At 44.5% G+C, this 16,018-nt stretch overlaps 1 protein-coding gene across 2 annotated transcripts in view; it reads right to left on the reverse strand.

The window, feature by feature from the left end:
• Positions 1–16,018, reverse strand: part of LOC104485672 (netrin receptor DCC-like) — a 368,885-nt gene that overhangs the window by 27,836 nt on the left and 325,031 nt on the right. For both annotated transcript variants that reach the window (XM_086769575.1, XM_086769574.1), the window contains exons 18-22: positions 14,206–14,344; positions 10,594–10,701; positions 8,221–8,415; positions 3,754–3,786; positions 196–261 (exon numbers count right to left, since the gene is read on the reverse strand). In XM_086769575.1, coding sequence (XP_086625701.1) covers positions 196–261; positions 3,754–3,786; positions 8,221–8,415; positions 10,594–10,701; positions 14,206–14,344 — 541 coding nt within the window. The remainder of the gene's footprint in view (positions 1–195; positions 262–3,753; positions 3,787–8,220; positions 8,416–10,593; positions 10,702–14,205; positions 14,345–16,018) is intronic.

Genomic DNA, 16,018 nt, shown 5'->3' on the forward strand with positions numbered 1-16,018 from the left:
CACGTTGGATGGGACTTTCAACAGTTGGGATAACTCTTCTCTAAAAAATAGCGAGCATGCAACCCGTGGGCACGTTGGGTGGCCTCCAAGCCATGAGAGATTGGAATGAGAAAGCACCAAAGAGAAGAAAAGCAAGAGGTTAGCGCTAAAACTTAATTTAATTACGGAGCGCCGTTGGACGGAGCGTGTATTTACCGTTCAGACTGCTCCTGTCAATCAGGTTGGTGTCCACCGGCCAGTAGGACCCATCCCCGTGGCGACCTGTTGGCAGAAAAAAACCGCATCAGACACGGCACGACAGGTAAAACAGTAAAGTCAAGCTTGTTCCTTGAGACAACGACAGTCTGGGAACGTTTAAACCATTCAACAGTGCGGGAAAAGTCAGCCCATATGTGCCGGGGAAAACCTGTCATCAAAGCAGGCTTTTGAAGGCAAGTTGAATTTCAGCTCTTTGAGCAGCTTGCCTTGTTCTGTCGGGGTTTTTTTTTTTTTTTTTTTTAATCCCTTCTCCAGATGTGCTCGTTAAGAGTGACAAACTAAACTGGGATGGCAGCATCCGTCTGTGCCCTCGCCACGGGTGACGGGAATAATTCCGACAGCCGCTTTCGCACACAAGTGGCTGGAGTTGCGGCAGAGGGACGATGCGGTACAGAAGAACGCGGGCACGTTCTCCTCCTGCTGATTGACTTTCCACCACTGTTAATCAAGCTTTTTTTAATTTATTAAGTGGAAACACTCTTATGAATATACAACTCCACAACTGCTTGCTTTTCTCAAAATTGCCTCTTTTCTAACCCTGGTCCTCTTCCTATGAGGACACCACACGACAAGGCCCAAAACGTGGCCATCTCACCCTTCCAAAGCTAATTATTTTTTTCAATTAAGTCAAATGAGCCTTCCCAAGTGGCACGGCATCAGCTGACCCAGTAGTGCTCTGCTGGGACAGTGGCTCAGGGAAAAGACCTCGTCCGCTGAGATGGGCAGAGGCCGCTGGAGCACCAAGTCAACACCAACTCCATAAGATTTTTTTTTTGGCTCTGTCATAGAATGGTTTGGGTTGGAAGGGACCTTCAAAGGCCACCCAGTCCAACCCCCCTGCCAGGAGCAGGGACATCTCCAACCACATCAGGTTGCTCAGAGCCCCGTCCAATCTGGCCTGGAATGTTTCCAGGGATGGGACATCCACCGCCTCTCTGGGCAACCTGGGACAGTGTTCCACCACCCTCAGTCTAAAAAAATTTTTCCTAATATCTAATCTAAATCTACCTCCCTCTATTTTAAAACCATCACCCCTCGTCCTGTCACACCACGCCCTGCTGAAGAGTCTCTCCCCACCTTTCCTGCAGCCCGCTTTGGGCACTGGGAGCCGCTCTCAGGTCTCCCCGGAGCCTCCTCTTCTCCAGGCTGAACAGCCCCAGCTCTCTCAGCCTGGCCTCACCGCAGAGCTGCTCCAGCCCTCTCAGCATCTGCGTGGCCTCCTCTGGACCCCCTCCAACTAGTCCATGTCCTTCTTACGTTGGGGGCTCCTTTAGGTCCGACAAACAGTATCTGGGGATGGGGTTTGGTTCGTGAAGGAATGAAGTAAAAATTCTGAAAACTTAGCGCAGGGCAAGGAATTACCAGGAATTACTCCAGATAACATCAAACAACCACCATCTACATCACATCCCTCAGCAGATTGAGCAAAAAAACCCCAATTTTATCACTTTCCTACAGTTTTTCGTTGTTGTCGAGCGCTGTTAAACAACTGCCACGCTCCTCTCCAGAGGTACCTATATTTCTGCGGATCGTGAAGAAATTCACGTGCGCAACTTTCCCTACCAATTCGGAAAGCATTTTCCGATGAACGACCCTAAATGAATGGAAGATGATTACCAGCAGAAGAGATTCCAACGTAATCATCTGCTCAATCAGCCTAATTGCACAGCTACAACAACTTGAGCCCAAGAAAGCAAGGTTGCAAAATGTTTTGCTGACAAAAATAAGAGAGAAATGTAAGGGATATTGTAATTTTGTTTACCAAGGCGACGCTCTAAAGCAGGCCCGTTCACAGCGCTGCATCGCAGTGTATGAATACGTCGTGACCCCGGGGTTATATTGTGCTTAGGGAACGGAATATCTCCACGGGAGACTGCTAAAAGTTACTATTTTCTATATTTAGCTCACGTTGAGCCTAACATACTGGAAAATTTAGTCAGGAAATGGAAGACTTGAAAAAATTAACCCTGCATGCCCGACTCTGAAGTTTAGCACTTTGAAAATTAACCCAAAAGCGCTTTTCAAGGCATTATATGCGACATTTTCGCTGTAAAATTATTTGTATAAACAGCTGCCGATATAATTTCTGGCTCTAACACGGCGACTGGCACCTGGAGATGCCGTTTATTTGGGACGGCTGCAACACGGAGGCAGCCAGGCAGCAATCAGGGAAAGGTTCGGCCTACGCTGGGCTAGAAATGTTTCTGAAACTATTTACGTTTTGAAACCACCCCAAGGCAGCAGAGTTGTCCGATTTTATTCACTGAGGACAACTCTTGCAACATCTGATCAGACGCAACTTGACTGGTAAGAGACAGGAATGCAAATAACTCTTAGAAACCAGGATTTCAACACCACCGTTTGTCAGGGATGACCAAGATCGAACGGACGGCAACTCAGCTCCGTTCTGCCATTAAGACATACAAAAATTATTCAAGATTTGGATAAACACAGAAATCTAAGCACTTAGGAGATGGGAGGTCAATCTTGGATGCAAAACACTCATTGCAAGCCAACTACCTGAAACAGTCCAAAATACTGAGAAAAATAACTTGAGCAATAGTCTCGTACCATAGAATCACAGAATCTTAAGGTTTGAAGAGATCTCCAAGATCATCAAGTCCAACCGTCAACCCAACACCACCATGCCTACTAAATCATGGAATGGTTTGGGTTGGAAGGGACCTTCAAAGGTCATCTGGTCCAACCCTCCTGCAAGGAGCAGGGACATCTCCAACCAGATCAGGTTGCTCAGAGCGTCATCCAACCTGGTCTTGAACGTTTCCAGGGATGGGGCATCCACCGCCTCTCTGGCCAACCTGTTCCAGTGTTCCCTCACCCTCAGCGTCAAAAATTTTTCTAAATTTTTTTGTGAATTTTTTTTTTTCCTAAAAATTTGTGGTAAATTGTAAAAAATATCCTAGCGACAGACTTCACAAATATTCGAAAGGAGAGAAGAGCGGAGGAACGGTGACTAAACAGCCACACATTCAGATTTGGAAAAACATTATGATAACGCCTTGAAAAGTTGCCGAAACTTTGCGATTATTAAAGAGGAGCTGCTGCTTTGAGGGGAAAAAAAAAAAAAAAAAAAAAGATGATTTATGATTTCTCAACAGGAGGGTTTTTGAACTTTAATCTATAACCCACGGAAGGGTGTGAGATGAGCCTGGAAATTATGCCGAGCTTAATTACACTTAATGTGAATTATTCAGAAGTGCAGCAAAGAGACTAAAAATTCGTTTCATACAAAGAAGCTTGACATTTTAATTGGTCCTTCAGAAAAGAGACAAAACAATTTCCTCTCCTGAAAATTTACATCTTCCTCATCAAAGCAGCAGCCTCAGCCGAGCAGAACTTCATTAACAAGATTAATTATTACGTCAGCGTCGGCCTCATCAGGTGTGCAAGCCAGGTGAAAAGCGCGACCCCCCCACCTCCCCGGCGCGGCCCCGAGGCTCCGGCAGAAAAGGTGACAGATTGAGGGCACCGTACCTTGGTCGTTGGCCATTTTGTCAGGGTGCTCGACTGCAAGAAAGAGACAACGTCATTAGAGGCTGACAGCTCCTCACATCACCGAGCGCGTTAGCGGGGTGGCGCAGCACTGCCGTCCCGCACCAAGGGTGGGTGGTGCAGGAGGAGAGGATGGGTTTTACCGTTCCCTTTTTCAGAGAGCTCCTGGAGAACTGAGAGGACAAACACAGAATCATAGAGTCTTCAGGTCGGAAGAGACCTCCAAGATCATCAAGTCCAACTGTCAACCTAACAACACCACGCCTACTAAACCACGTCCTGATTCTTGGAATATCTCAGGTTGAAAGGACCCATAAGGGTCCAACTCCCTGCTCCTCACAGAACTACCTAAAACTAAACCCTATGACTTAGGGGACAGAATCACAGAACGGTTTGGGTTGGAAGGGACCTTCAAAGGTCATCCAGTCCAACCCCCCTGCAAGGAGCAGGGACATCTCCAACCAGATCAGGTTGCTCAGAGCCTCATCCAACCTGGCCTTATCTTTGTTTCAGCTTTTTACAAAGGAGTTTAAAACTATTTAAATGTTTTTTTTTTTCAGAAGAACCATAAAAGATAGCGTGATCTGAAGGTCACCAGACAAGACTTCAAAATTCAATAGATATATTAAAAGCTTTTCTGCGCAGCTACAGCTTCTACAGCTTCATGAGCTGGCTGAGGGAATTAAACTTTCCTCGGCTTCAGATGGAGCTACCGTTGCAGAGCGTCACCCAGTCCTCTGCTTAATAAATTAGGCAAGAATCTTAAGTACAGGTAATTAGGGGGAAAAGAAGTGATCTGGCAGATGAATCTGGAAATCAAACCTCCACTCAGCCAAACCTTGGCGGTCACCTTTCCCTTAGGACAACCGTATTTATGGAAACATGAAACCTTGCTTGTGACTGCAGTGACCTCCATCCAAGCGCTGATGCTGCTGAGATGCTTCCACGGCACCGTTGGGCGTCTGCCACCTTCTCCAGACGATGGAGGAGGTGAAACCCATGGTCGAGGTGGGTGACACCTGCTTGGGGCAGGTGGTGGGGGATACATGTTTAGTGCCGGTTATGCCGGGTATAGTTTTCCTTGCCGATTTCGGCGCGATGGGAATATCTGAGAGCGTTACCGAGCTCAGCCCGGGGCCTCTTCCTCCCTCACAACTGATCCAACTCTTTCATTCATCCTTGACATGATGTCTATCAACATTTCTTTTTGGTTTGTACGTATTGACGTAAAGTCTTGTGCGATGCCAATAAGCAGAACGCCACTCTTTTACTAGAATTAAAATTTTTCTATAATTTCTCTATATTTTTAAATTTCTTTTTTTCTATAATTAATTTTTTTTCTATAATTTTTCTATATTTTAAAATGTTTTATTTTTTCTATAATTAAAAGAGCTCAGCACTCAAGAAAAGTCTGTTTAAAATCCCGAATAGCTACGGCCAAGCAGAAACAAGCGTAAGCACATTGTTTTGAAATTTGCTTGTTTCTGTAATAGATTAAAAAAAAAAATTACCGACAACTCACTTAAAATATTGAGGAAATCCTCCTTGCTGTCTGTCTGTCACCGGTTCATTTATCCACTCGTTAGTTGTCACGGTTCAATAGGCAGTTGCAAACGAATTTCAGCCTAATTATTTGCTTCTGCGACTTAAATTTCTGAAAATTTATATGCCGTAAAAGTCCACACATTATTTGGGCACTTTTTGCTTATAAATATTATATATAATATTTACTGAAGTCAGTCTTACACTGAGTAAGAAAATTCTTAGTAACGATCTCAAATTTTTGCCCAGATTATATATATATATTAAAAAAAGTGCTATATTCAACCACATTTTATCCTATTTCAGGTCTCTAAGAATGCGCGTATCAGATTCTTCATGCTTCGAGTGATAAACTTAACCAGCTAGAGCACTACAAATAAAAAAAGCAGATTCTCAACTGATGCAAACCGTCGCGGATTGCTTGAAGCTCGCAATTTTCATACGCTACGGATTTGCCCGTTTGCCGGTATATTCTCATCAGCGGAGCTGAGGTGGAAAAGAACGGAAACTCATTGCTCTGTGGGAGTGTTATTTACTGCTAAACACATCTCGTTCTCACAGATCGCTACATTTTCCCTAGGAAAGGGAAAAGTCCCTAGAAATACTCCCGTTGCAACGACAACGCACGCAACGGCTTGGTTTCCTTGGAGGAGCTTGAGGCGCTAATAATATAGGAAACGAGACAGCGGGTGACTTAGCGGCTCTTTGACGCTCGCGTAGTTCCTCGTGGTTTACAACTCCCTCTCACCGGGACATAGATTTGCCGCACGTTACCGTACGGCGCATCCACGTAATAATCATTACGGGCAGGAAACCACCATTTTTGCGTCACTCAAGACTTCAGAAAGTCTTCTCATCTCAAGCGTGGGCCTCGATTTGTCAAAAAGCCCGTTGAATAGTATGGAACACGACATATTTAGGGTGGATATCATTAAATATTCATGGCAGGGTAGTAGACATGGTCCTCGTCGGCTATTACAAGACGTAACGAATGTATAAATTCATCTTTTTGATATCTGTTGATGCGGCCTGATCTAGGATTCATTTCCCAAATGAATTTTGCGGCATTTTGTGTAAACATTACAAAGTAGGTGCTATCAAGTGCATTAATCTCTCGGTTGAGTTCGCTATCTGGGTCTCTATATCTTTTTCATATCTCATTAGTCTGCGGTTATTATATTTGGATGCCTCGACTCATCTTCAACTCGGTCTAACAGACTTCTCCCGCTCGGCACAAACCGCGAGCGTGAAATTAAGTTGGCACCGTCCCCTCGATAGAGACGAAGCGCCTGCAAAGCGCGCTCTCTTCCTGTTTCGTGGCGGTGGGAGAACGAATAATCAGGATCTCACCAATAATTCATCCCAAGTGAAACACGACTTGGACAAGCGAGTCCCACAAATCTGGGCGGGCGGTGATAAGCTCAGAACAAATTGAGACAATTTTTCAATTTTTTTTTCCCCGATTCACACTAATTCATGAAAACTGTTGGATGAGGCTTTTCACTCCCAGTCTGACCAGTCGATCGCAGGCTTTAGAGACATTGATAGCAAGGAAATAAAGGCCAAGCTCTCCACCAGTGCTGGGAGGACATTGGTTCACTCATCCAAAGCCTTCCTTAATGGCTGAAAATGGAGTTTCCTTCCTTCAGAGGCAGCGGAAAAAGGGAATTTGCCCTTCACATAGAGGTTTGCTGAAAGATGAACTCAAAGAGAAGTTCTCTCCCAGCAAACAAACAAATCCCACCAAAGGGAATGATGTGGGGACGATGGGTCAACCCTTCTCTGCAGTCGTTTTGCTTGGTTTTTGTACAACTCGCGTTCAATTGAGTCACTTAGAACTGATTAAAAAAGAGCGTGAACGCTAATTCCAAGCCTCTTAGGCACAGGTTTGAGCCTGAATTTCCCTAATTTCCCTCCAGTCGTGACTTCTCAGGCCCAGTCTGCGCCCAGTTTCAACTACCTTCTGCCAGGATGTTATTTTTATACACAAATCCCCGGATTTTCTCTAGAGAAGGCACAGCGATAATGTGCTCTTCTCATCCGCCACGCTTCCTTCCCGGAATAGGTTCTCCGTCGATGTCATTGGAGGTTTTTCATTAATTACACTCCTTTTGAAAAGTAATTTCCTACCTTTGCGCAAACGAATGAGTGACAGTTAAAACATGAGGAGCGGAGCCGCGGCGAGCACCTCGCTTCCCGCTCGCGGGAAGATCGCTTACATCTTCCCAATTAGCAATTTCTGGGTAGATCACGTCAAGGTTTCACACAAGTAGCGAGGAAGAGAGAAGAAGAAGATCTCTCCACGTTAATTTGAAATTGAGCCTGATATAAGTGCAGACCTTTGGCGTCATAAACGCCTTGACACTGAAATATCAGCTAAAAAAATTTAAAATATATATATATACGCCCTTGTTTTGCCTGCTCCTTCTCACTGGTCACTAAGGGAGAGGGATGAGGTATTAATTAGTCTGTCGTTAATATCTAGGACAACAAAGTCAAGTTGCCTCTCAGTTTGCCGAGAGTTTTTTTTCATCATCATTTTGCCTGCCTGCTCTGTTGATAGGAATGAGTCATCGCGGGTTGCGACAGTCACCGGAGGATCCAAAATGAAAAGGGACCTCCCTAGAGAAATCCAGTCAGATCCAATTAGCTTGATTAGGGATAGGAGAAAGTTAGGTGGTGTCAGAGCGCTTTCCCTCGCTTGATTGAATGGAAAAATATCGTTACTGCCTCATTATGCGGTTTACTTTTGTCAACCACCATATGTAGCGTTTCGCTTTTATCTCTCAATAATCGTCTCAAGGAGCAGAAACTCTTCTGGTTGACATGGAATTAATTGCCAAGCTCCCACGGAGCCACTGGGAAATTCTACGGATCGTTAAGAGCCAAGATGACACAGATCCAAACCTTTCAGCGTCCGGAAGAAAATCGGATCGGAGAGGGGCCCCACTCCCTTGGCGTTGCGAGCTTGGATTCTGAAGTAGTAGACGGTGTCCAAGTTGAGGTCTACGATCTGGTGGGTGAGCCGGTCGCCGCTGATGGACTCCATAATCCAGTCATCAATCGGAGCGTTCTTGTCCAAAGTATAGAAGAGGATGTAAGCTGAAAAAAAAAAAAACAAACCAGTCTCTCCATTAGTGTGGCAATCAAATTTTAACGGGCTTCCGTCACAAAACACAGATAAAATAAGCACCAGTGCTAAGAAACGTTAACAATTCGTTGGAATAACCCTGCCAGGAAATGAAATTTTGGGAAGAAGAAAAAAAACCTGTAAGAAAGGCTGAGAGGTCTGTGCCAATCCAACCTCAACACTACCCTCTGCCTAAATTTGAAAACATTTTTTCCTTTTTTTTTTTTAATTTTTAAATTTAAATTTCTTTCTTTTTATTTATTTCTTTCAATTTCTTTCTTTTTTTTTTTTTTAAACCACAGGAATGGTCATGGACAAGCGGTGTGAGGATGGAAGTTGTACATTTTTCTGGGTGGTTTTTTTTTTCTTCTTGTTTTATATTCTGGGATTTTATTTAGACACCCATAGCTTGGGTTTCCTAAAGCTTTGACTTTTGACCTTCTTTGACCATGACATTTGAATTAATACATATGAAGTTATGAAAATATAGAATCAGAGAATGGTTAGGGTTGGAAGGGACCTCCAAAGCCCATCCAGTCCAACCCCCTGCAAGGAGCAGGGACATCTCCAACCACATCAGGTTGCTCAGGGCCTCATCCAACCTGGCCTTGAACGTTTCCAGGGAGATATATATGTTTCTCAAATTAACACAAACACCCTTGCTCAAGCATTTGTAGGGATGAAGATTTGGTTGCTGGGAACACTTCTGCTCTCTACAAGGAGTTGTTTCCCCTGCTTGACACCTCCAAGAAACACTTGACCACCTACACAGCAAAAAACCCCTATGAGAGTGGTTCTTCAACCAAGAAAGAAGTTTGCGCGTGGACGTCGGGGGATCCAGCCCGCTCTCAGGTCTGAATGCTGCAATCGATGGAAAAACTCCTACCATGAAACCATTTCATGCCTTGGAAATCAGGAAACTGGGAACTGGAAGGCAAGATTCGCTGGGGAATCAGGACCATAAGCGCTCATTCCAGTGTGTTGCCCATCAGAATGATGATTTCTTCTCCCAGATGGCTAAATTAGGTTAGTGGAAACGGTATTTCATCCAAACTTCCTCCTCTTGGCCATGGTCCAAAGGATTGTGAAGTGTTGATGGTAACGTAGAGCGAAATTCTACACAGTTACGCAAGTCTAACCCAGGAGTCATTACCATTGGGAGATGTCCGCATGGAAATATATCCCTACTTTTTTATTACCGCTAACACAAATTGGGATACTTCCCCGGTGTCACTCACAAAAGCTCATCTGATGCCACCGAAGCCCTGCAGAGTCACAACCGTTAAAACCCAACCCAGTGCTCTTCACGGGACGTCGTTGTGGAGCGTTCCGTCTCTTCCGTTGATACTGCTCAACGCTTCAGCAGATGACTAGCGGTAACGGTGACGTACGCCCACTTCCTCCCACAGGAAAATGCGTTGTAGAACTGGTCTGACCCAACCGCTCGTAGTAACGTGAACGCGGCGTGCACGTTTTTTTGAAGATGAGCAGTATTCCTCCTAATAATTACAAGCCTCTGAGCAGACTCAAATGATCATTTAAACGCAAAATCTCAGGTAGAACTCCACCGTGTTTTTCAAATTAAATTAACATGAAACGTTTGTAATGGATTTCTTAATTAGGCACTAAGGTTATGCGCAATATTTTTGAGAAAAAAAATATAATCTGTCATTATGAAGCATCTATTAAGTTCAGTTCTTGTCAGTCAATAGTAGAGGTTTTTTTTTTCCTTAAATTGTTCTTGCCAAGTTAAATATCTACCAATAAATTCTCCCATTATGCGTGGCACCGAGCAACCTATCATTATCCATATGATATATCGCATTATCGGCGCAGTATTTCATATTAGTGGTTTCTAACTATGACTGAGCAGCACGTACCACAAAACCTTTGCTTAATTGCTGCGTTTTTAAACTTACATTACTGCTCTTAGCACCGAAAAAGAAAAGATTTCTATCCGCTGAGTTCTAGATCTTGCGGTATTCCTAACGATTCCTTGAATTCTAGACCCGTTGGCCGATAAAAGAAAGAGAAAATAAAATAATGTCAGATTAAAAAGCATCCGCGGGAAAAAAAAAAAGAGATAAGGAGCGGCAAATGATCAGAAGAGTAAAATAAAAAGGAAAATACAAGATAATGTAAATGTTTACCAGTAATTTTTCCGTTGGCTTCCAACGGCGGCTGCCAGCTGACAATGACAGCCCGGGGCTTCCCTTCCCGCGTGATGACTGTCAAATCCTTGGGAGCAGAGGTGGGAGCTGGAAAAAGAGAAAATAATTGAAACCAGAAGTTATTCACCTTCTTTTTGAATTCCTTACACATCGTAGTAGGCATGAGCTACTCAGTAGGCACTTACAACTTACTTAGATCCTTTCCAAACGTGAGGAGAAGAGGAGGCTCCGGGGAGACCTGAGAGTGGCCTCCCAGTGCCTCAAGGGGGCTGCAGGAAAGATGGGGAGAGACTCTTCAGCAGGGCCTGGTGTGACAGGACGAGGGGGAATGGTTCCAAAATAGAGGGAGGTGGATTCAGATTGGATATTAGGAAGAAATTTTTTTACGCTGAGGGTGGTGGAGCACTGGCCCAGGTTGCCCAGAGAGGTGGTGGAAGCCCCATCCCGGGAAACATTCCAGGCCAGGTTGGCCGGGGCTCTGAGCAACCTGATGTGGTTGGAGATGTCCCTGCTCCTTGCAGGGTGGTTGGACTGGGTGGGCTTTGAAGGTCCCTTCCAACCCAAACCATCCTACGATTCCGTTCTCCGATACTAACCTTTCTGACACATTTTCATGAATAAACCCTTCCCCTTCCTAGATTTTCTGTCTTTTGTGAGGTTAAACCAGTCGAGCTCCTGTAGCACAGGCTTTCCACGCTGGCGATCACCACGCGAGCCCCGCTGAAGGGCTGAAGTTGAGCTCTGCTCTCAGCAGATTGCGAACACAAGACATCGTGAGAGAAATCGAAGCTTTAGCCGTTTCCCTTAGCACTCATTAACACCAGTAATGGTTGCGTAGGCAGATCCAGAGATGGAACTTGGCTTCGAGAGTCGCTTTTGAATTACAGGCATAACAACTGTCCCTTTGGCACGGCAGTAATCTCCAGCGAGTTCTGTACCGATGCCGACACGTACGTTCTTTAATATCGTTACGGGAAACCCAACACGCGCAAGGGGTACAAGACAGGCAAGAAAGATCAGCAGTGCGGGATGCCATTAATTAACAGAGCCGCTCCATCAAGCTCAGATAATTGCATTGCAATCACGTGGGAAAATCTAAGGACACGTAGATTCCCCCTTATTTTCCCTTCGTTAATTAACCGGCCGGTACTGTGATTTTCATCTAAAAAAGGAACCCAACAAATCAATATTTACCAGCAGACTTCGTTTGGTACCTGCTGGTAGAAACTGATTTGTGGTGGCACCTCGAGTGTTTTCAAGGCCACCAGTCACCTTCAGGAAAATCTAGCACGTACTATGTTGGTGCCCAAATGTACATGTTGCTGTCTACAACAGATGAAGAAGAAACAAAAGAAGCAAAATCACAGAATTTCTTCTCTATGGACTATAGCAAGACTTATAGGCAACCCTAAAGACTACGGAAAACACTGGAACAGGTTGGTAGAGCACTGGACCAAGGTTGCCCAGAGAGGTGGTGGATGCCCCATCCCTGGAAACATTCCAGGCCAGGCTGGCCGGGGCTCTGAGCAACCTGATCTGGTTGGAGATGTCCCTGCTCCTTGCAGGGGGGTTGGACTAGATGACCCCTCAAGGTCCCTTCCCACCCAAACCATTCCACAATTCTATGATTCTACAAGTCTTTCTCCAGGATATAACCTGTCATAGTTCAGCCCCAACGGGGACCAGACTACGCAGTCTCTCTCTCACTCCCCCCACTCTCCGAGAGAATAGGAGGAGATTTGACAAACAAAAGAAAACCAGGAAAAAAAACCCAAACACGCGGGTTGAGATTGAACAAAAAGTAAATTTAACAGTAATGACAGAAGAAAACAAGACAGTGATGGAAAACAAATACAGTACAATAACTCACAACAGATCTCCACATCCAGTCTCTTCCAAGTAGCAGGGGGCCTCCCTTCAGCACCCTCCCCACTTACATACTGAGCATGGTGTCAGATGGGATGGAATAGCCCTTTGGCTAATTTGGGTAAATTAACCCCAGCTGTTAGCTAATTAGTTAACTATCCCAGCCATAGGGGCTACCAGCTTCAGTTCTCCACCCAGCTCAGGTAAATATTAACCCTATCCTGGCCAGAACCAGGACAAACCTCATGCAGTTCAGTGAAGTTACTTGAAAGCAAATCTGCTTGAGATTTTCAGAAGCGGAGCTCAACAGCTTACTCCAAAAAAAAAATTGCACATTTACCTACCACAGTTAATTGAAGGCACACAAAAGAGAGAGAAACAATTAATTTCAGAAAGAACGCTCTTATCTGAAGAGATGACTCCATCTTCATCCCTTTTCCAATATTTTATATCCCACTAAGCTAGGGTTACATTTAATACGTATCTGAGGTCCGTTATCAAAACCGCATTTAGACCCCTTCAGAATCTGAAGTGTCTTTCAGGTCCCGGCTTCCTGCTTAGAAACCACCACTCAACTGCTCGAGAAGAGCAGCTAAATGAAGCCTTCAAAGTGTATTTGTTTATTACGAGCATATTGTTCATCTTAATAATGGCTGCTTGCTAGAAATGAAACATAGAGGTATAAAAATATGGAGCATAGGAAGGACGCCAAACTGTCGGCAGGGCACTTATTCAAGTCAACATTTTGCCGTTTTGCACATCCACCACCTCTCTGGGCAACTTGGGGCGGTGTCTCTGCACCCTCAGCGTAAAAAATGTCTTCCTTATATCCAGTCTGAATCTCCCTGCTTCTAGTTTAAAACCGTTATCCCTCGTCCTGTCACACCAGGCCCTGCTGAAGAGTTTCTCCCCATCTTTCCCCGTAGGCCCCCTTTAAGCACTGGAAGGCCGCTCTCAGGTCTCCCCGGAGCCTCCTCTTCTCCAGGCTGAACAGCCCCAGCTCTCTCAGCCTGGCCTCACAGCAGAGCTGCTCCAGCCCTCTCAGCATCTGCGTGGCCTCCTCTGGACCCTCTCCAACAGCTCCATGGTTGTTCTTTAGATCCCTTAAGCTCCTGAGTCAAGAAGGTGTGCTATCCATCCGTCATTAAATAAAAGCAGTCACTAAATCCTTTTCACCAAGAGAATTAAGATGGGAACTCGTGACCTTGAGACACGCAGAACTTCATAAGTCAAAATTTCAAAGTGGTAAAATCATTATCTACTAGTAAGAGAATAATTAGTCTCACCTGCTCCTGGGTTTCTTCGAAAAATGAAATCTATTTTAAATTAGCATAAAAAGTCAGAGATACTCATTATATTCTGGGGCAAAATATTACATAGAGAGGTGGTGGGTGCCCCATCCCTGGAAACATTCCAGGCCAGGTTGGCCGGGGCTGTGAGCAACCTGATGTGGTTGGAGATGTCCCTGCTCCTTGCAGGGGGGTTGGACTGGATGGGCTTTGAAGGTCCCTTCCAACCCTAACTGTTCTGTGATTCTATGACTCTACCTTCTCCTAACTTCTTGCAATGACACCAGAGCTCAGTAGAATGACTGCTCTGCTTTGCTGCCCCCAAAAAAAAACTCGAACAAATAACAGTTAATTTTGTACGTACACTGTCGGTTTATGCAGTTCGGATGAACTTGGACCAGGCTTTAGATGATAAAACCCAAACATCTTGCCGTACCTGCTTCATAGGTGGTGGCGTGCGCGGTCATGCTCCAGGTGCTGGACCGTCGACCTTTGGTGACCATGACGGAGAACTCGTACATGGTGTTTGGTTTCAGGCCTATCACTGTGTGACTCAGAGCGGTCGTATCGGCCGACTGCAAAGAGACGGAGCACAAAACATCTTCAAAGCCACTCTTTTTTTGCCGGTAGCCAAGCAAAACACAGTGACAATGGATTTATTTTTTGAGCTCTATCGCTACTGCGCACCTTCACAGGAGTATTTTGAGCACCATAAATATGATACTAAACTTGCTGCCTACAATTTAGGCCGTTAAATAAATTATTGTGATGCTTTCTCTTTCCCCAGACAAAGCGATTTGCCCTGCGTTGTTTTTTTTTTCACATGTAAATTGGAAGCTAACCCTACGTCCTTCATCTATGCCCATACAAGGGAAAAAAAAAAAAGGAACATTTTCAGCCTCTTTGATGGGTTCCTTTCTAAAAAAACCTTGGTTTTAATATCTTCTCATTTTTAGTTGAGGCCTAAGAAAGCATTTTTACCACTAGAATGGTCTGGACTGAGGCTTCTCAGCTCCTTAGGTTAACACATATTTATGATAGAGATCGAAACACGATCTTTTCAAGCTACGAAGCTTGGTGTGCAATCCTCCGGCGTCAGCAACTTTCAGGACAGCGAGTTAAAGGTGCTGTGCACTTCTCCATCTTTATCGACCGATAAATGTGAAGTTCACTGAGGAAGGACAACTTACGCATGATTTTCCATCGGAAGACTAACTTGGTCTTCGCATCTGGGCCGCGGTTCACAAGAAGGCATCTTGCTGGCATGCATCAGCAATGCCATTCTGATGCTAACCGTCAGATGACTCAAAAATAAATCGACTTTCACTAAAAACGGGACATCGAACCGCCAACATGTCACAGAATAAAGAAGTAATACTCAAGGAGGAGAGGGGAAAATTTACGTGCAGAGACGTTAACGAACGCGCTACGTACGCATGGTACGACGCATGGTACGTACGCATGGTACGACGCTTTATCGCAAGCGCTCTGACAAGCGTTTTGCACGCTACTTAAGAGGAAGACTTAACGCAACACCAGATTTTATCATCTTCATACTCAATTAAAATTCCTACTTTCTTGGAAATCAGCGGTTTTGCAACTTATCTTTACTTGGGGTTTAATCCAGCAGAGAATTTCGCCCTATCAAAAGTCTTACCAAAGCAAAGACAGCACTTGTAACCTACGTGTTCATAAACTACTCAGCCAAAAATGGCAAAATCTACCTGCTAGAGTTTATACGAGTTATTCTTGGACTAAAGGCTGGATTTCCATATAGAGAATAATAATTTTCTCCCCCAGAAATTTTTTTTTGGAAGAAATGAAATGATTGACAGCATAAAATAGTCATCAGCACGAATGAGGATAACTAAATCTGATGACTATCACGATGAAATTGCTTGATATTACACACGATGAGGAAAAAAAAAATCACATGGAAAACCCAATCAGGGTTGGAACCTATTTCTTGACAAAATAGTCTTTAGTGGAGCATAAAGACATCGGGTTCTTTTTCGTAAAAAAGAAAGTTATTTGTCTCCAGCTGAGTGTTTGTCTTTGACTGTTTCGCTCAATACTCAAAATTAGCATTTCAATAGTCGCAAACGTCCTTGAAGTTAAGATCGTGTTGAGATGAAGGGGGTGGAACTGTAGCGAGTGCCTTTAGTCATGCGACGTCACGCCTGTCTGGGACGGTTTGTACAAAGCGAAGTTGGCAGGGCAAAGTTAAATTTACAAACTTCCAGCTTCAA

Source organism: Chlamydotis macqueenii, chromosome W (assembly GCF_036417535.1).
Source record: "Chlamydotis macqueenii isolate bChlMac1 chromosome W, bChlMac1.mat, whole genome shotgun sequence".
In the NCBI taxonomy this organism is placed as follows: domain Eukaryota; kingdom Metazoa; phylum Chordata; class Aves; order Otidiformes; family Otididae; genus Chlamydotis; species Chlamydotis macqueenii.